General features: G+C 43.4%; 1 protein-coding gene across 4 annotated transcripts in view; it reads right to left on the minus strand.

Annotated features, from left to right (window-relative positions):
* SHISA9 (shisa family member 9) overlaps positions 1-21,946 on the minus strand; it is a 1,679,367-nt gene that overhangs the window by 804,453 nt on the left and 852,968 nt on the right. For 2 of the 4 annotated variants that reach the window (XM_069645587.1, XM_069645585.1), the window contains exon 3: positions 16,055-16,114. The exons of the other annotated variants lie outside the window; for them this stretch is intronic. In XM_069645587.1, the coding sequence (XP_069501688.1) occupies positions 16,055-16,114 (60 nt within the window). The remainder of the gene's footprint in view (positions 1-16,054; positions 16,115-21,946) is intronic. 4 annotated transcript variants of the gene reach the window in all.

Raw genomic sequence — 21,946 nt, forward strand, 5'->3', positions numbered from 1 at the left:
GGTGATGGCTGGAAGTTTTAGAATCAATCTTAACCACTGGCATTGTTCTGGGCAACCAGAAAGGCCATTGTTCTTCACCTGCCAAGCCATTACAGAAGGAGAAAGACCATATGCTAATCCGGCTTGGTCCCACCCCTAAAGGGCCAGTCCAGTGCAAACTGCAAGGTCACATCCCTTCTGCGTGAGAGCACAAGCATACCCAGACAACATTGGGCGTCATCATTGAGGAGTAGCTTGGGTCTCTAACAGGTCATGCTGGGCTGCACAAGCCTGATTTGCATATGGTCTTTCCCCTTCTGTAATGGCTTGGCAGGCTGAAAAACAATAGTCTGGATGGCTGCCCAGAGCCTTGCCTGTGGTTATGATTTATTCAAAACCTTCCATCCATCACCTTTTCGTTGTGCTATGGACTTGTACTTTGGCATCCTATGGCCACCCTCTGATTATGCAGGCCCATAAATCAGCAGGAATTCCTCCCACATTTAAACGGTTAACAAAGCAACTGGTTACTTTAACAATCAATTAAAAAATTAATATATTTTTTTACTTCAGGAGTGAACATTTAAATCTCCTTGCATGTTACCCAATTTGCACACAGACATATGATATACAACATACTCTACAGTAGGCGGTCACCTGCTCAAAGAAGAAACTAAACATGCACGGATGAAGCTGTATTTTACTGTTTCATAAACCGTGGTGCTAATATCTAGGTGTATAAAAACGATGGCGTTCAGTGGCTGATGTTTTTCCTGATTCATGTTATGCTTGGTTTCCTGATTTAAAACATTTCTTTTTACTGTATATCTATTATATAAAAAGACATGGTGGGAAAACAAGGAATGAATGAGAAGTTCATTAATATTGGCCCTTCATCCAGTAGGCTATTTCTGCCAGAGATGATCCTGTTCGAGATGCCTCTTTAATTAATGTTACGGTTGCAACATGAGTTGTCACTTATTAGGGTCATATTTTCGAAAATGGGGATTTTTTCTTTTTTCCTCATATTGCCTTTGGTCATTCAGGTTAGAAGGAGGTTACTGCATTCATCTGTCTTTCCGCTGCATTGCTACTTAATGGCAAGAACGATCCTACATAAAGCTATGTCCATCATCAAGTACTCAAAAATTCAATTCAGTATCCCCTGTATGCCTGTTTTTATTCTGTTATAGATAATGTATCCCATTATCGTTTTATACAATAGCCTTACAGACCAAGAAAGGGGTCATTATTGCAGCATACTTGCCAACATGACCCATTTCAATCCGGGTGCTTATTCCGTTGTGTTTTTTCTTTTCATTCTGGGACTGAATTTTTAAGTCTCCCATTTTAAATCTGGACTACAAGTCCCAGAATGTAAAGAAAAAAAACAGGACTGGATAAGCATCTACAGATTGGAACGGGTCATGTTGGCAACTATGTTGCAGGATAATGCCCCCCCTAAATACACAGGTTGATGTGGTGCTAGACCGGTCGGATAATAATAACAATACATCATGCTACTAGCAGCGTATTGAGGAACTACAACTTGTTCAGACCCATAGTAATTTGAAGCTGTGGTTGAAATATTCTCAGAAAAGACTGGAAGGAGTTTACAAAATTTTAATGCTGTAAAGAATATCAAGGGTATATGAACATGAGTTTTTATGTTCTTGCTCTTATGATTTTTTGTAGATGAGACACGGTTGTTTGGATCCCTTTTAGAACACATTTGCTGTGACAGAGAAAAAGGAGTCCATTTATGAAAAGGAAAGGATAACCTCTGCAAGCATCCAGGTAGCTATTTTATTTTCTCTTGGTAATTTGGTGGTGGCAATAAAATCTCATGAATCAATTATCTAAATTGTGTTATTGCGGTCATTTGTTTCCCTCTTCTTTCGTCCCTGATTATAGGACTGTGAATTGGATGAGCAACATTAAAGGATTTATTGAAACCAATACGGAATTTGCTAAACAGAAATCCCTATGGAGTGTTATCATCTAATGTGAATTCTTGCACATGGTGGACTATTGTTGACAATTCCATTATGTGAACTTGTGGTCACTTTGCCTATATGTTGTTCACCCCTGAGGAATGTCCAGCTACGTTAAGCAGCTATAGGCACATACACATGTATGGTGCTTTTTATACAGAATTGTATACATTATATCTGTATACATGTCCACGCTTCAAGAAAAATAATGTACTTAAAATTGTGGGACAATCAGACTGTTGTGTGAGTGAGCTTAGATGAATTCTGATTTGTGGTGGGTTTCCAAAATAAATATTGTAATTGTGACTGTATGTTTTGGATGAATGTTGCTGTTTTATGTGATAATTGTTTGAAAATCTATCATGTCTTTTCTAGATATTTTTAGCACAACAAAGTAATTACTATAATATTGTAGAATTTAAAAATCAAATAAATGAGTATTCTAACTTTGTTCGGGATAAAAGGATGTGTTTTTTGACACATGTTGTCTAACTGTGGACCTTTTTCCTTTTTTGTTCATAAACCCCTAAATACTAGCCTTAAATAAAGCAGAGGACCATACGTTTGTCAAGTATAATGTCCCCAACCGAGGTCCATCAGACTATTAGCACAGAGTATTAAAAGCAGTGTGGGTTTTGGAGTTGTGTCGGTGAAGTAGGAAAATGCTATTTTAATGCCATTTTATTAGCAAGTAATGTAAATACTCAAAACCTATCAGTACATTGTATGTGGTTTTGTTTTGTAATATTTCAATAACCAGAATGTCTTTGTAAGGTAAGATTAATAATTGTAAACTTTGTTGAACTGTAGATGTTTTAGCATAATCATTCATGAGGTGTAATGGATTTTTTTTATGTTGGCTATACAAAAGTGAATGCATACTTACATGTTCTAGCTTGCACTTTTGAATGTTCAATCAGATGTTGTCTGTCATGTTAACGATGCAGTGAAAAAAAAGATTCTCTCAGAGACAGAGTGACTCTTTGACTGAAATCTTGCTGGGAAATTGCATGTCTGTGTCCTTAAGGCAGAGCAACACTTTCTGTTGTCCCCTGGCTGCTCTTGGTGCTAGGCTGTCCAGAATGCAGCCATTGGTCTGTTTCTCTGACAAGAGGTCAATAATGACCTACACATGTTGCACTTATTTTTGCCAGGACAATAGAGTCTTTATTATTGTCTTATTTTTAGCAAGGTCTAGAATGTTGCATAGTTTAATATTATTTAATGTACAACCTGCTGCTCAATCTTATTTTAGTCATCATTTTCCTGTTAGTGTATAGTTTTTATTAAGATATTTCTTTTCTGCTCCATGATTGAGGGATTCCAAATACCTGCCCCAAGTTAGTTTTCATTGTTCTACTTGCTTTTTTCCTTGTAATCATTATCCTCTCTTTACTTATTGCTTTCCAAATATTTCAGACATTTCTTGCAAAATTCTCCTTTAACTGCTTCATTGCAAACTTGAATCTCTTAAACTATTAATGTTATGAGAAGTATCATAGTGCTGTTTCGCTAGCTTTAACCTCTGATTTAGGTTGTCGCAACTGTGCTTTCGGGTATTGTTTTATGGAACAACAATAAAAGTGGGTGATAAATGCAGATTACATTTTCAGAAATGTTATGTAATGGATGATTGTGGTGATTCATTCATTAAAGAGCATTATGACAAGAAATTATATTAAACAAATGAAAATCCCTTCTACCATCTCCACCACCTTTTTAACCCAACAGAAATCTCCCACTGTCGTATTAGTAGTAGTTGACCTATGAAACCACAAGAGAGCAGATCACACCTTTGTCTGCCACGCACCAGTCAGGCATCATTCAATGGGTAATTATGTCAATTAGAAAAATTGATGGAAGAATAAAAGATCACCTAAACAATTATTAAAACTACTTAAATAATGTATTTATATGATCCTTAATAAGAGTACTAACTTTCATCAATTCAAAACCTTACAATTTACATGGAGCAGAAGCTAGAGCAACTCATAGACATATTAAGTCTTAAGTGGACGACAAAGAAAAGTCTCCAAAATCTATCAACCAGTAGGTTAATAAGGTTAGAAATTATGAAGCCTGGTTTGCAGATACTTCTCATCTGACGATTCGCTCTTCTCAAGCCGTGCTCTAGCTTTCATAATGTGTGCCATTACGAGACACGCAGATTAATCCATTTACACATTAACCGTGTATGTGATTTTGCAATTTGGTGTAATATTATTTTCTCGCCAGAGGCCAACATTTGATATTCCTTGCTGCATAGTGCTCTTTATTTAGAACAAAGCAGATAATCTCTGATGCTAAATCAAGATCAATTTGCAAAGTTTGTCTATCTTTGATTTCATTTTGGACCAATTTAAAACCAACTCTGGACATGAAAGAGGTAAACGAGTGAGGTACACCTCTGATGCCTTACAGCTATTATAAAACAGTGATATGCGTGGGTCTCTGCAATTCAATTTATGAAATGTACAGGATGTCATACAGTGTGAAATATTGGTTAACTTGAGAGTGAGTGGATGTGAAAGACTGATGCAAATGGTGCAGGGTTTTCTGCAATGTGTTTTCATTAAAACCTTCCTAGGCCCTCTCTCTTTTTAGCTATTTAATGCATGTCTGCTCCCTGAGCAAACACCTGTTTTGAATATTGTGAAACTTGATAATATGTAGCATTTTGTCAAATTATGTGGATTTTAGTTCAATTAGTGCCTGTCTATAAAGTGGAATATTTAAAAAGAAGCACATGCCCGTTACTGAATACATCGTAACTTAATGATGCCAAAGCCTCTAAGAAGGGGTGTATATTTCCCCATTGGGCAATTGTGCAGGACAATATGACCTGCTTGGAGGGGGCGTATTCCATATTGTCCCTATAAACAGAACTGGTGGATTTGTATTTGCCAAATAAAGGAGCACATGGGAGACTTTTGGAAAGTTCATGTTTAGCTATCAACTACCATTGGCCACAAAAGATGTTCAACGTCTTCAAATCAAACCTTTTGAATAATGTGAGATTCCCATATCCATGTAGTAAGAACCAAGGGTTCTTTTATCTTTGCATTGCCAAAACAGATGATTGTATTGGTTCCTTAAAAAGTCATGGCAATGTTTTCAAAGCAGTAGTCAAATAATTAGAAATAAATTCTGCCAATTCCTTTGCACCCTTATTATGTTTCAGACAGATCAATTTAGGTTATGCAATTGTAGGTTGTTTGTTTTCCTGTTAGAAGGATGTGATTATTGATTAGAGAGAAATTATTGTGGATGGAAAATTGTTGTTGGCGATCACAGGTATTGTACATAAGGCAGCAATGCCATTTGTATTGAATTGTTCTGGCCAATACGCTATACATTGTAAGTGATTCATTTTTTTCGTGTATAGCCCATTCATTTATATGAAACATGTTCTTTCAATTACAGTTGTAACCTCCAAGTATTTAAAGACAGGTCAGAAATAAGTTATGGTTAATACTGGAGTATTATGTCAACATCTCAGTTTTCCCGGTATTGTTTCTGCATCCAGAAATACGAACATGGCTAGTTATCATTCATTTAATCATCTGAAAAGTTTGATCTTGATTACAAGAGTAGTTCACAACTCAGCATCCTGTGTCATAAGAACACTCCACCAAGGTCATCCTAGAGAAGTTAGAGATGCAGTAGATCACTGCATAAAGAAGGCAGATGCATGGAAAAGTGGACTGGGAGACAGCCCAGTAGGTTTGCCCTAATGAGGATAAAGCCAGCCCTTTACTTTATTATTTATGATAAAGGTTGCTACCACTACCTTACACAGTACCTGAAGCACCCTAATAAATTGAGGTAGAAATACCATATGCTCCGACCAGTCAAAATAATTCCAGTGTACACAGTCAAATGCCTTCAAGGTGTCTATAGTGATCACCAACAGTGCAGTTTCATGGTCGGTGGCTGGATGGGAAGTGCTCTGCTTGGTTGTGTGCCAAAAATCTGCCTTATTCAGCTAAACAAATCCTTGTCCACCCTTACAGGTACGTAGACTGAATCTGATTTCATTTCAAGGGAGTTCTGGCCGAGAGCTCCCAAAGCCCCTTTCCGGGTTCACTGCTATTGGACAGCAAAGGAGGAACATCACAATTGCACACTCCAACTGCGAGCACCCAACCCACAATGAGATTCCAGGAAAAAGGAGGTAGTGACAATGTTGCCAATGTTCATTAAAGCCGCTCTCTTTATTTGCCTGCCACAATGCACTGCTCTCATAAATGGCTACTAAAATGTAAGACACATGTGCACGAGAAATACGCGCAAGAATTGAAATAACAGATGTACTGCTGGCAATCTCCAGTACAGAGGACAAGTATATGTCTGGTTTCTATTGGACTCTGAAGGGTAATCACAATGGATCGTCTTTTGATATGCATGGCAAACAATTTCTACCAGTTTCATCCGTTTCGATGGTTATGGGTGATTAGCGGTCTTCATGGAATTTGTGGGGGCTCCTGGGTTTGTCATTCACCCGGACTATTGCCGACTAAAGCAAAGGCTGTAGTCATGCCCAAATAATCCGGTAAAAAAGTGTTTCATGAGTATACAGATAAAGATACGACAGACTGTCATATTTGGAAAGATGGCAGACGTATGACTTTCAATGTGTAACGCTCACCTGATTCCCACGGAGGCGCTGGTCCCGGCTGAACTGTTATAGTCTCTTCAATTGAGAAGCGTAGAGCTCGGATGACTCTCTGGACTGGGCTTCCTCTTATTGACCGTCTGGCTTGCAGGGTAAGGTTTCTGCAGGCGGAAGAAAAAAGGGTTAATGACCGTTTGGCTGGACTTCCTCCTCACTAAACGCCAACTCTCCGAAAGTCCAATGTCCTGGTGAGCTCTCACCTTAGGCGTATAAATGCTGGGCTCTCCATCCTGCGACTTATGCAGGGGTGCGTGGGTTCCAGTTACGTCACTGGAGGTCCTCAAAGTCTTTTGTGGCCTTAGAAGTGGCACAGGTGCTGAGATGCCAAAAGGTGATGCCGCCGTTACTGCACGAGCGGATGCCAGTAGGTATAAAGAGTTTATAGTCTTGAAGAGATGGGCACCTTTAATGAAGTCTTTGCATTGTCTTTTTCAGGTGCCTGGATGCTGAGGGCGTGGTCACTGAGAGCGCGACACGTGCGGTTGTACGTAGGTATGGGAATTTCAATGACACCTCAATAATGTTCCTTGTTTTCTGTTTTCAGGTCTTGAGATGTTGCGGGCGTTGTTCGTCCGTTGCCGTTGCACGTGCGAAGTACGTGAGTATAATGATCTGTGACCTTATTATAGCACCTCTAACAATGTTCTTTTCTTATTTGCAGGTGTCAGGACCTTGCAGGCGTTTTCCCAGTCGCGATCCACGTGGGGAAACACGTAAGTGTTAGGCTTTCTTGCAGTCTGTAATGGCACTTAAATAATGTCTTTTCTTGTTTTCAGGTGCCGGGCTGCTGCGGTTGAAGAGATCGTAATACGCGCACAAAAGCAGGTAAGAAAAGTAAATGTGGCCGCCTTCACCCGATTCCTACTTAACAATGTTCTTTGTCTTTACAGGTGCCATTAGGCTGCACAGATGGATCAGGTAAGCGAGCGCGGCTGCGAACGTGTTGCAACTTGCTAACCTTATGTTTCTTTTGCTTGCAGGTTCTGCCGGTGTCTGGATTCCTGGATGGTAAGTATAGTTCTCGTGTCTTTCTTCCACAGGTTGCTGAGCTGAAGCTGGAGATGTCACTGGAATGCTGGAGCTGACTCAGTGAGCTTCCTGCTGCAGATGCAGAATAACGCGAAGCACGTTTTCCCAATCTGGTGTGGTTTAAATAGTGTTGGAGTGATTGGGTGTCTTCTTCCTCAGCCTCGCCCAGGTAAAAGAGTTCCTGTGTTCCAGAGCTAAGGAGTGGCACCAGCCCCACCCAGGTAAGAAAGTAGTCCCAGTTCAGGGAATAGTTCCACCCAGCAGAAGGCTGGGGACTTCATCCTGCCAGCATTTGCAAAGGTGAGTATGCAGCATGGTCTGCTACAGGTAGGTCCACCCAAGCACCTTTGCAAGAATTTTGAGCCCGGCGCCCCTGGCGCCGGGACTGAGGTTCCTTATGAGCCTGGCGCCAGAGGCGCCAGGACATGGTCCAAAGGGCCCCAATAGGGGTTTGCTGGAGCCGGGGACGAGGGTCGTGAGCCTGCTTCCGGGGATGCTGGGCTTGACTTGGCTTCTCGGGAGCAGTGCTCATGACAGCACCCCCCCTCAAGGCCCCTCCCAAACTTGTCTTCCCCGGAGGTTTTGGCCTATTGGGAAAAGTTTGGTGGAATTTTCTCTGACTAAACGAGGAGCATGGACGTGGTCAGAGGGTTCCCATGATCGTTCTTGAGGTCCGTAACACTTCCAGTCGATCAGATAGTATAATTTTGACTTGATGATCTTGGAGTCCAGGATGTTTTTAACCTCAAATTCAGGTTCTCCATTTACTTGAATAGGCTCTGGAGGTTTATTCAGTCTGGTTCCAGGTTGCATAGGTTTTAGTAGAGATACGTGAAACACTGGATGTATTTTCATGTGGGATGGCAAACCCAATTTGACAGCCACTGGGTTTATTATGGCTGTAATTGGATATGGTCCCAGATATTTTGGGTTGAAGGTGTGAGGTCCTTTAAGTGATAAATGTTTGGTGGATAACAAAACTTGATCTCCAACATGGTATTGAGGGGCGTCTCTTCGGTGTTGGTCTGCTCCCCTTTTGTACCGTTCTTTAGCCTGTTGTAGGTGGATTGTCGCTTCTTTGAAAGCTTGAGTGATAGCATTGTGAAGTTGATCCACGGCAGGCGTTCCAAGATCTTGGGGCGGGTCGAGATTGGAGGTTCGAGGATGAATCCCATATAAAATGTAAAAGGGACTTTTTCCGGTTCCTGAATGGATCGAGTTGTTGTAAGCATATTCGGCTATCCAAAGGATATCTTTCCAATTACTTTCCGACTGCTGTAGCATACAACGTAAATATTGTTCCAGAGTTTGGTTTTTCCTCTCAGTTTGTCCGTCGGTCTGGGGATGATGGCTGGTTGAAAGTCTCACATCGATTTGAGCTAAACGACAGCAACTTCGCCAAAAGTGAGAGATAAACTGGCTTCCCCTATCTGAGATCAAAACCGAAGGGAAGCCGTGCAATCTTACAATATTTTCAAGGAATTCCCGTGCTAGAACTGAAGCTGAAGGTAAGCCCTTTAGTGGAACGAAGTGGGCCATTTTAGAAAACAAATCTACAATTACTAGAATAGTGTTGTATCCGGAACAGGAGGGTAAATCGGTGATGAAGTCCATGGAGAGGGTATGCCAGGGATGTGGCGGGATGTCTAGCGGATGCAGGAGACCCGCTGGTCTTTCCTTCTGACCTTTGTTTTGGGCACACACACCACAGGACATCACAAACTCCTTTATGTCTTTTCTCCATGACGGCCACCAGAAGTGTCTCTTGACTTTTTCCGAGGTTTTGGCAATGCCTGGGTGGCCCTCCATCAAGGAATCATGGTAGCAAGAGATTACCTCTTTTTGTAAATCGGCATGTGGTAGGAATAGTCGTCCCTGAAAATAAGGCAGGTCTTTTTTTATGATGAAGTCCTTTCCCTTCAGTTGCCAGTTTTGTAAGTCCGAAGGGGTCACAAGTTGTTTAACTTTTGCTTCGATATCTTCGATGGATTGTGAAGAAATCAGGCCCAGGATTCTCTGTTCTGGAATTATTGGCACAGGTTCAGGATTGACAATATTATCTCCCATTCCAATCCGGGAAAGGGCATCCGCTTTGCCATTTTTGTTGCCGGGGCGATAAGTAATTACAAAGTCAAATTCGGCAAAGAAAAGTGCCCAGCGAAGCTGTCTGGAGGACTGAGCTTTGGCGGTTTTCAGGTATTGTAGGTTTCGATGATCGGTGATTACCGTGACAGTGTGTTTGGCTCCAAGGAGATAGTGTCGCCAGGCTTTGAAAGCGGACTTAATTGCTAAAAGCTCTTTACCTGTGATGGTGTAGTTAATTTCAGGCGCCGAGAACTTGCGAGACCAGAATGCCACGGGGTGCAATTGGTTAGTTTCCGGATCTCTCTGTGATAGAACCGCCCCCATTGCTAAGCTGGAGGCGTCGGTCTCAACGATGTAAGGGAGGTCTGGGAGTGGGTGTTTCAGTATGGGTGCTGAGGTGAACTTGGCTTTTAGCTCTTGAAAGGCCTGTTCTGCTTCTGTTGACCACTCGAAACGTTTGTTTTTTCTTAAGAGGGCGGTGATGGGCTGCACCACTCGTGAAAACTCTGGAATAAACCTGCGGTAAAAGTTGGCGAAACCTAACATGCTTTGGACACCTTTCACGGAAGTAGGTGATGGCCACTTGATGATAGCGTCCATCTTTCTCGAGTCCATGTGGACTCCTTTGGGTGTCAGAATAAAGCCTAGAAATTCGACCTCCGTGACGTGAAAAACACATTTTTCGAGCATAGCAAAAAGCTTATGTTGGCGGAGTTTTTCAAGGACGGCTCTAACATGTTTCCGATGATCTGCTTCTGAAGATGAGTACACAAGTATGTCATCTCTGTAGACGACTACGCAAACATCTATGAGTTCTCTGAGGACATCATTCATAAAATACTGAAAAGCGGCTGGTGCATTGCATAGTCCGAAGGGCATCACTTGGTATTCAAATAGTCCATACTTGGTGCGAAATGCCGTCTTCCATTCGTCGCCTTCTTTAATCCGTACCAAGTGGTAGGCTCCCCGGAGATCTAGCTTTGTATAAATGCAGGCGTTCTTAACCTGGTCAAGGAGTTCCGGGATCAGAGGTAGGGGGTATCTGTTCTTTACCGTTATCTGGTTCAGGGCACGATAATCAATACAGGTTCTAAGGTCACCTTCTTTTTTAGGTACGAAGAACAGAGCCGAGGATGCAGGAGACTTTGATGGGCGGATAAATCCATTGGCCAGGTACTGGTCCAGATACTGTCGCAAATGAAGATTTTCAGGCTCAGTAAGGGCGTAAATTCTACTACAAGGGGGAGTGGCTCCGGGTATCAGGTCTATTTGACAGTCATAAGATCTGTGAGGAGGCAGGGTATTAGCCTGTTCCTTCTGAAAGACATCTTGGAATTCTTGATACTCTGGAGGCAATGGCGGTCCTTCGGATGTTGCTACCGCTAGGCCAATACTGGGTCGAGGATAACAAGTAGGTGCACACTCTGGGAACTGTATCGTCTTTGCTCGCCAATCAATTTGAGGATTGTGTTTCTCCAACCAAGGGATCCCCAGAATTATTTGGAACTGAGGGGCCTTGATCACATCGAACACGATTACCTCCCGATGTCCATCTTGTCCTAATAACGTCACTTCTGTGGTGGTATGGGTTACCGGTCCGGAGGCTATTTCCGTACCATCCACTGTGGTAATGACGTCTTTAATTACCTTAGGACAAAGGGGTAGGTTCATCCTGGAAGCCATCTCGCGGTCTACATAATTTCCAATCGCTCCGCTATCAATGTATGCTTTAATGGCATGCAAACGATCCGGTCGTTCTGGATTTATGAGGACCATTGACATTATGAAGTGCGAGGTCAAAGAACTGGTTTTTACGCTCGGCAAGCTGACCTCTACACTTGTCGGGCGAGGTTGTTTCCCGGCTCGGGCTTTTAGGAATTCTTATCAGAAGCTCCACTGTCTTCTTCGGAGGTTTCACCGGGCAATCTCGGAGGAAATGTGCTGAATTTCCACAATAGAGACATAGCTGCAATTGTCGTCTCCTGTCGCGTTCTTTCTGGGTTAGGGGACCCTTTATGACCCCTATTTGCACAGGTTCTACGGCTTCAACTCCTTTGGTGTGAGTTAGTGGCTTAGAGAATACTCGAGTTTCGAACCTGGAGCGGTCTGCCTTTCTGTTTTGCAGTCTGTGATCCAATTGGATCACTAAATCAATGTACTCTGAACAATCTTGAGGGGGATTCACGACCTGGGCTAGGACGTCTTTGAGTTCGCCACGCAAATCCCTGTGGAAAAGCGTGATCCTCTTGTCCTCGGGCCATCTGGTTTCTACGATTAGTCTGTTAAATGACGCAATATAAGCCAAAAGATCCTGATTGCCCTGCCGTAGGGGAAGGAGTTCGTTGTCCAGGGCCTGCCCCTGGGAATGTCTTGCGAAAAGTCTTTCCATATTGGCCTGGAAGGCCTGGAAATTGCGAAGAATCGGGTCATCCTGTGTAACCAGTGGGATCGACCAATCAGCGGCGCTGCCGCTAAGATACAAAAGCACAAAGGCTACTTTTGGTCTGATCAGTCGGAAAAGCAGCTGGTCTACAAAGAAAGTGCAATCGGCACTGATTTATGAACACCGCAAACCTCTTAGGGTCACCAGAGAAGCGTTCGGGCGGAGCCAAATGCACATTTCCGGGCAGATTGATTTGAACAGGATTGGCTGAAGCCGCCGGGGTATAGGTCCCTCCTGAATTAGGTAGAGGGGTTTGCCCCACTTGTGTTTGTAATAACTGTCTGGCGAGGTCATCAGTTCGTTCTTTGGACATAATCAATTCCCTCCTCAGGGTATTCGTTTCCTGGCGGGCAGCATGTACTTCAGCTCTTAATTCCCCTAGTAACTGGGCCAGTTGATCAGTGTCGGAAGTTTCCATAGCGCCTGGGTAGGAGGTTATTGGAGGGCTTCGCGTTCTGTAACGCTCACCTGATTCCCACGGAGACGCTGGTCCCAGCTGAACTGTTATAGTCTCTTCAATTGAGAAGCGTAGAGCTCGGATGACTCTCTGGACTGGGCTTCCTCTTATTGACCGTCTGGCTTGCAGGGTAAGGTTTCTGCAGGCGGAAGAAAAAAGGGTTAATGACCGTTTGGCTGGACTTCCTCCTCACTAATCGCCAACTCTCCGAAAGTCCAATGTCCTGGTGAGCTCTCACCTTAGGCGTATAAATGCTGGGCTCTCCATCCTGCGACTTATGCAGGGGTGCGTGGGTTCCAGTTACGTCACTGGAGGTCCTCAAAGCCTTTTGTGGCCTTAGAAGTGGCACAGGTGCTGAGATGCCAAAAGGTGATGCCGCCGTTACTGCACGAGCGGATGCCAGTAGGTATAAAGAGTTTATAGTCTTGAAGAGATGGGCACCTTTAATGAAGTCTTTGTATTGTCTTTTTCAGGTGCCTGGATGCTGAGGGCGTGGTCACTGAGAGCGCGACACGTGCGGTTGTACGTAGGTATGGGAATTTCAATGACACCTCAATAATGTCCCTTGTTTTCTGTTTTCAGGTCTTGAGATGTTGCGGGCGTTGTTCGTCCGTTGCCGTTGCACGTGCGAAGTACGTGAGTATAATGATCTGTGACCTTATTATAGCACCTCTAACAATGTTCTTTTCTTATTTGCAGGTGTCGGGACCTTGCGGGCGTTTTCCCAGTCGCGGATGCACATGGGGAAACATGTAAGTGTTAGGCTTTCTTGCAGTCTTTAATGGCACTTAAATAATGTCTTTTCTTGTTTTCAGGTGCCGGGCTGCTGCGGTTGAAGAGATCATAATACGCGCACAAAAGCAGGTAAGAAAAGTAAATGCGGCCGCCTTCACCCGATTCCTACTTAACAATGTTCTTTGGGCCTCATTACGACCCAGGCGGTAAGGGGTTTACGGCAGCGTAAACAGCGCCGACCCTTACCGCCTGAGTACGAGGTCCCTTAGCGCCATGGCGGATTTAACACCTGCTTTTAGCAGGTGTTAAAATCCATGGCGCTAAGGGACCATGGAGTTAATTACGCCACCGTAATTTACGGTGGCGTAATTAACGCCTTCCCCACTCCCATTATGCCCTATGGGGCAAAAATGGGAATGGGGAAGGGTAAATGGGGATTGGGGACTTACCGCCCCGCCAAGGTCGGAATGGGGCGGTAAGTCCGCCAACCACCATGGCGTAAACGTAGTTTACGCCATGGTGGTAAAGTCACGGCCCAGGCGGTAACTTACCGCCTGGGTCGTAATGAGGCCCTTTGTCTTTACAGGTGCCGTTAGGCTGCTGAAGAGAAGGCCGCGAAGAATCCGTGAAAGCACAGATGGATCAGGTAAGCGAGCGCGGCTGCAAACGTGTTGCAACTTGCTAACCTTATGTTTCTTTTGCTTGCAGGTTCTGCCGGTGTCTGGATTCCTGGATGGTAAGTATAGTTCTCGTGTCTTTCTTCCACAGGTTGCTGAGCTGAAGCTGGAGATGTCACTGGAATGCTGGAGCTGACACGGTGAGCGTCCTGCTGCAGATGCAGAATAACGCGAAGCACGTTTTCCCAATCGGGTGTGGTTTAAATAATGTTGGAGTGATTGGGTGTCTTCTTCCTCAGCCTCGCCCAGATAAAAGAGTTCCTGTGTTCCAGAGCTAAGGAGTGGCACCAGCCCCACCCAGGTAAGAAAGTAGTCCCAGTTCAGGGAATAGTTCCACCCAGCAGAAGGCTGGGGACTTCATCCTGCCAGCATTTGCAAAGGTGAGTATGCAGCATGGTCTGCTACAGGTAGGTCCATCCAAGCACCTTTGCAAGAATTATGAGCCCGGCGCCCCTGGCGCCGGGACTGAGGTTCCTTATGAGCCTGGCGCCAGAGGCGCCCGGACATGGTCCAAAGGGCCCCAATAGGGGTTTGCTGGAGCCGGGGACGAGGGTCGTGAGCCTGCTTCCGGGGATGCTGGGCTTGACTTGGCTTCTCGGGAGCAGTGCTCATGACACAATGTCCAGCTAAGTACTGGGATTGTCTACTTAGTAAATTATGTTGTTACATTGTGTTTGTCACACACCGACACAATCCCATGCAGCAGCCTCTAGTACCCTCCATAGCAATGCACCAAATTGGCTTCACCTACATAAGTCTTTTCGCCTATGGTTACTGTATAAATAAGTGTAGCTCTAGGCCATTTCTTTTCCAATGTATAATCATTATTATGCTGCACATTAAGGCTATAGGCATCATTATGCGGTTGATGGAAGTGGTTAACATGCATCATTTGTAAATCCTGCATGTTTAACTGCTCTACCAAAGGATGACTTTTGTTTCCGAAAATATATTTTTGAAAATGTATTTACTTATTTGTAGAGCGCTGGTAGCCCGCAGGCATCAGGGCACTAACACAAACACCAGATGGACCAACAGAACAGACAGGACGAGGAGACTGTTTTTGCAGCAGGGCGGAGGATTTATTTGAAGAGCAAATGTTTTCAGGGCTTCCCTAAATGCTCCTAACTCGGATTCTCCACTCACAGCAATAGGCTGGGAGTTCCAGAAGCTGGCAGCTTTGACTGCCAAGGATCCTCCCATGCCACTTGCCTGCCTGTAACTCGTGCTAATGATCTAAGTTGTGTTAGATGATCTCAGAGTTCTAGATGGGTGGTAGTGAGGTGTTAGGGATTGGAGGTAGGCTGGAGTAGACCCATATATGCATCTGTGTGTTAAAATTGATCCGCTCCTTGATCAGCAGCCAATGTAGCTTTCATCGGTGGGTATAGATAGATATTTTCCCTTTTTGCTATCTTTTTGACAACCCGTACAGCGTTCTTTTGCAGCACTTGACATTTTTTTATCTTCAAAGCTCAGGCCCCGATCAGGAGAGAGTTGCAATAATCGAGTCTTGATAGAATGGTAGCTCGTGCAACAATGGCACAATTCTTTTCTGAGATGTAGGGGCGTATGTTCTTAATATTCTATTCCACCTGCCTTCGGTGGGTAGCTTATTCCATGCACAAAAGAGCATTAACATTTTACCCATGCAGAATTACCACTTGCGGTAATACTGCATGTTCCTAATGTAGATTAACTGCTGAAGGGCCCTGCTTACCCTTCCTGTTAGCACATGCTTAGCACATGCAGCAATGATAGAAAATCTGGTGCTGCTTCCATCATACTCTACCTATATATGGCAGAGTGACAAGTCCCTCTATAAACCATGCCATTTTCCTTCACAAACTAAATGTCCTACAATTCAATGTTTTTATTCCATTTAGGCTGCAAACAAAACATAATTTATTTTTCTTCCTTAATTGCGCAGCATTGTAAAATAACATAAGGCGCGTTAACATATCGAAGAAGTTGGATTACCTTTGCTGTAGTTCCTATTGTGTCCTCCTTGCCAGTGGTCACAGCTTGGCCCATTGCTAGCTGTGGGATTCAAGTTGGAAAATCACATATTAAAATAGTAGTTTGGAGATAAATAAATTGGTGAGTCAGGATAAAGAACAGTTTAGAGACTCTATCACCTGAACCCACGCGCGACTGCGCTGCATTTCAGAAAATGACCAGTTTAAAAAGAAAAGACATTGTACAGTAAAGATCTTGTTTACAAAATAATTCAGCATTGACAGTGTGTTCACCAGGGGTGCAGAGATTGCTGTGGCAAGCTCTGTATCTGAGTAGGTGGACAAATGGAAGCCTTCAATTCCTGGACGGATCCAAGCCATGCATCAATTCACACACTCCTTTTAATCCAATGGCTTTTAATAGACAGCGGTATTGGAGCAGGACAAACCTCTTATTCAACTCACTGATTCCAATGTTGGTATCTTACCTCCAACCCCCACCCCACCGGGACACAATGGTTTGCTTTAAGTATGGGATTACACAAGGGTTCCCACCACATCTTATTTGTTATCTATGTTTTTTCTTCTTTTGTGAACACCAGTCAGGCAGCTCTCCCATATCACTGCTGAAGAAGCAGAGAGCAGCGTCTATCGACATTTTGTTGGGCATGGGTGATTCACTAAGAAAGAAAAAAGAAAGGAAAGGAATACTCTCTACAAAAAAAAAGACGCCACACAAGGATGATGACAAATTGACAACAACAACATCTTGGGGAATTTTTAAAAATTGCATGTTTTCACATCAAGAAACATTAACAAATGTAACAAGATAGCTCAGCCAGTTAAGTGTTCGCCCTGGATGTCTGTGTGCAGCCTGAAAGACGCAGGCTGAAATCCTGCTAGGTTGGGACTATGGGAGAGCGGCCAGTAGCCCTGTATAAACCCTTGCTATGAACGTCTAGGGCTGGAGGGCTCTGAGGCCTCATTTTGAGTGTGCGCGGCGCCCAGTGATCAAGAATCAACACAACATCTCTCTTTAGTTAAAAGCGGCTGCCTACTTAGCTTCAAGAAAACTCATTTTGAAAAGTACCCACACAAACGTACCAGAAACCTGCATCACACATGGACCTATGATTGCGACCTGATTCGGACATATAGTATTTTCAGTCATAGGAAGGATATACAGTTGGCACCAGTCACAATGTTTAGAAGGACATTCCAACCTCTGAATACATATATGCAGAGCACATAATATCCTAACATCATTGTATTGGCACCTCTGATCAGTGTTCTCTTTAGCATTTCAACATAGATGTTCAATCACAACTTGTGGAAATAGTACCAGTTAATCGTGGTTTGAGAGGGAAGACTCTGTCATGCTTTAACAGGTGGAGTCTAACCCTTACTACTGAGGAGATATGATTTATTATTAATCTATGTTTTTCTTTTTCTTTTTTAAAGAAAAGTTAAGTGGCAGAATATCCTTATTGGGTAGGTGGGGGGCCGACCCACCAGTATCATTGCCCGTTATGGAGGAGCTGAGACAGCCTAATGTAAACACTGTGCCCTCCCCAGCTGCTCTCCTGCGAGGCTGATGTGCAGAGCAGAGTTTGAACCAGGACTGAACATAGCAATCAGTACTTTGTATGCATTTGTGTGTAAATGAATGAGTGAGTGTATGATGTATGAATTGGTGCTGGCTGTACGTATGAATGAGCAAGTGTATGGTGTATGGGTGCATGGTTGAATGCTGTGTGAATGAGCATGGATGTGTGTGGTGATATGCACTTGTCTGTGCTGGATTGCTTGTGGGGATGGGGACATCTGTAAAATCAAGGATGCCCAGTGGAAAAACGATGCCATGAAGGCATCATTTTTACCTGGGCATCTTTGATAATGTAGGCACGATAAGTGTTATTATATGGCAAGAGCTGCATTTTTGTGCAGCCAGTCTAGTCTTTTATTACTGTGGCATGGCATTTTTGATTGGGCATCTTTGCTAATGCAAGCATGATAAGTGTTATTTCGTAGCTAGACTAGCTTTGTGGTGCAGCCAGTACAGTTGTATCTTTGACATGGCATTTTTTTTTACTGACCATCAATAATAAATCAATCATGATAAGTGCTCTTACATGGCAAAACTAACAGTAGCAAGTGTAGCTACTTTGGCATGGAATGATATACTGCGTATCTCTTATATATCATGCTGAATATGTGTTATTACATGGATAGACTGGCATTTTGGTGCAGCCAGTCTACCTATTGCTTACTGTGACACAGAAGGTTTAAATGTGCATCTACTATAAAGCAAGCATGTTGTATTATGTGGATAGACTGGCATTTTGGTGCAGGCGGGTTTGGACATGAATCCATATTGTGGCATGGCATTTTATAATGGCAAAGTCAACTGGAGTATGTTCTTGCATGGGGATCCTGTCATATATTGGCAAAAGCAGAGTGGACACGTTTTCTTATAGTGTCACTACTGGCAGTATGCAGAAAGCAAACATGAGTATTATCTTATATGGTAATATTGGCATAGATTGGTTCAGCCAGCATGGAAATGTATGGGCACAGTGAACATGAATATTTATTTTTTAGTACTGGTATATGTTGTGGGCAAGTCATCATGAAAAAAATGTTTTGAGAAATGCTCCTGTGCTCTATTGGTGACCTGTATCTATAGGATTTCTTCATAAATTACCCATTTGAACCAATTGGAATCTGTCTGGCTTTTTCCCAATTTTCCACTTAAAAAGTTATGTAAATTGCACTATTTCAACCCATAATTCAAAACATATTGTTGGGGTTAGAACCTCCCAGAATCCCCCTTGGTTGGTTCTACATCCCTCACTATGCTTGGTAGCTCTAGCATATTTGCCAGGATCCATTGGAAAAATGCCAAGAGAGTTTGTATGGTGTGCTTGCGCATGTGTGTCAGACTCTTCTGTAACATCAGGTGGAGCTACAAACAGGGCTTCCAAAGGTGGGACCTTTAGAGTGAAATGCTTCAAGCATCTCAGAGTACATTGTTCATGATTTCCCTCCTAATCACAAAAGAATTACTGTCCACTTAGGCAGACAATAGTTCTTCCAACTCGGTAGGTAACCTAGGTAGAGAAAAAAGTAATCCCAAATGGTCTAGCCATTTCTGCTCGGTGCTCCAGGAATGTTCTGCAGAAGAGGTCCTGCTTTACCCACCTCCTTAGGGAGGATGCTTCTGTGGGCCCTGGCCTGGGTTGATGAGCTCTTGTTTGCTTGGATTCCACCGGCTGGCACAGATTCTGACTTACCACTAGTGCTGTGACCAATATTGTAATGAAGGCACATTGCAACAATGAACCAGATCCCACCCGTCATGGCCAACTTCCACATTGAACCAATTTTGATAAAAGACCAGGCTTTTGCTGCGGCCCATAAGCCTCTCACTATTAAATAACCAGATCCCACCAGTCATGGCCAATGCCCCCGTTCCCACAATTAGGACCATTAACCCCATTTCCCCCCTTTTTTCATTCCTGAAATAGGTTCTCCCGACTATTAACCAAGGTGACATACCAGCAATCACCATGATGGGACCTCTTGATGCCATGATCATAATACCTGCAGTAATGCAGCATTTTCTGATTACTGAGGTTGTACGTAAATTAAAATGTTTTCCCCATCCCCACTACCTCTTCCCATCTCTTCATGTGCACTCCTCCTCCTTTTTTTATCCGCCTTCCTTTCCCTTCTTTCTTGTCTTTCTCCATCTTGACCCTCTCCTATTAACCAATTTACCCGACTCTTTCCGCTGACACACTTTTTTCCAACTATATATTTAGATTTTCCAGTAGAAATTCAGCAATAATCTCACAGATTTCCAGCGGTAAAACACAAACAATCTGAATAAAAATGGGCTCTGTAGACGTTCCCAAAGTGGCCACCTAACTTTTTGGTCCTCTTTCACGCTACCCATCCCTACCTTGTAGGGAAAACACTCTTTTCCTTCCTCCAAATATCATTTTGAGCTATTTTCTTTTTTAGCTTGATCATGTGGATCACAGAGCAGAGCTGCAAGAGAAAAAAACATTATCATTCTAGCCAGCAAAACTGTGGAGCAGGCAAGGTTTAGAGGAAAGCCTTGGCCCAGAGTCTTGTAGGTTCTGGCCTGGAGAAGGAGAAGCTGGAAAAATAGCCAGCTGGGGGCTCTAGCTCAGATACTGGTGTAGATCCACCAGTATATGGCCTTGTGCTCCAATCTGGCTAGCCCCAAAAACAGTTGTCACTTGTGGGTTGATAAAACGATGTACAAAACAGCACTGCCCTATCAGACAAAGGCAAGGCCTCATCTGAAGCCTATAGCAAGTGCTTCATTTTTCTGCACACCCATAGTGTGTTGCTCTATGGGTCTGATCTCGAGATGACCTTTCAGTTATGGCTACCAGGTTGCACTGAAACTGTGCAGATTTTTTTGGTAGAAATGGTATATCATACTATCACTTTGCTGGTAGGAGGGATTTGTTCAAACCATCCATAGTATTGATGATGAATGGTAAGCATGCCCGGATGCTTCAATCCCAAGGCAATCAACTTGTACTGCACGGATGATTGCCCAGTGAGGGCAATTTGTCTATGTGCTTGGTGGTTGCATTCTTGAGAGCTGGCAGTATTCGATTGATACATATAAGTATAAAATAGCACTGCCCTATCAGACTGTGACACAATCCTCTTGCCAGCTAATCTGCATCCTCCTGGTGAATGATTGTGTAGCTCTGATCTACAGGTAAACTTTTAGTGGCGGTTAATAAGCGGTGCTGTGCATGTGTGGCTTTTTAGCTGAAATTGCCTTTTTTGCTTTCCTTCATTTCTAGCATTGGAATTTTGCTGACCAGGAAGACATGTTCCTTTCGATTGTTTGAAAATAATTAAACATACACCTTCTCAAAACTAATGGCTGAAATGCAGGTGTCCGGTGTGGAACTGCTTTCATCCAAAGGGTCTAGGAAGCCGACCACAGTCCCATATGACCATAGTACAGGTGTCCTCAATTTCCTTTAGTGCCTGCAATGTGCAATATGCATTTTGTTTTGTTAACTTCAGAGCATGGTCTATACATGCTAATGGTATGTGTGGCATGCACAAATATTGAGGCTACTCTGCCACCCTCGATGATCATAGCCCATCAGTCCTAATTTGTCTTCATCTTAATAAACTCATTCATGCTCTGCTGTTTGTGGTTCCTGGTGTATATAGACAAACGTGTGAGTGGCTTGACTCACAATGAACATGTCAATATAGCCTGTTATATGGGTTGCACCAATTCAGGAGGGTCTACAACCACGTTTGATCTCATTGTTCCTTCCACGGAGCAGACATGTCTATTTATCAGTCTGGTCCCACCTTCAAGGGCAGTGCACCACCAAAAGCGAAGGGAATTTTCCTCTAAATAAGAGTACCAACAGCAACCCCAAACGCCGGTTTCTGTCTTGTTTGGCATCATTAGTTAGGTGAGGCTGTGCGTCTCAGAGAAAATCGAGCAACGTGCTGCAGTTATTACGTTTTCCATCCCACCTTCAGAGAAAATGACCTCTCGGTCTGAAAGCATCTTCATTTTAGTCACCTCAATCTCGGGTTAGGGGATCAATTGGCTGCTCAGTTTTTATTGGCTGAAATCTATTCTTACTTGAACCTTGAGAAAGGGAAAGGGAAGGAATGGGAATTCAGTTCACTGAGCTTCCTATTCAGAGTAATCTAGGCTATTCTTGCTTTGATCTGATTGTCTCCTCTTCCCATTTCTGGTATCGTTCATCAGGCATGTTCTCGTAATGGGTCACATTTTGCAGTGATAGCAACAATTTCCATGCAAAGTCTTTTGAGGGTGGGCGTCACACATGACAATACCACACACAGGAAGGGGGGGCCACAAAACACC

Source organism: Ambystoma mexicanum, chromosome 2p, assembly GCF_040938575.1.
Source record: "Ambystoma mexicanum isolate Mex_15411 chromosome 2p, UKY_AmexF1_1, whole genome shotgun sequence".
Classification (NCBI taxonomy): Eukaryota; Metazoa; Chordata; class Amphibia; order Caudata; family Ambystomatidae; genus Ambystoma; species Ambystoma mexicanum.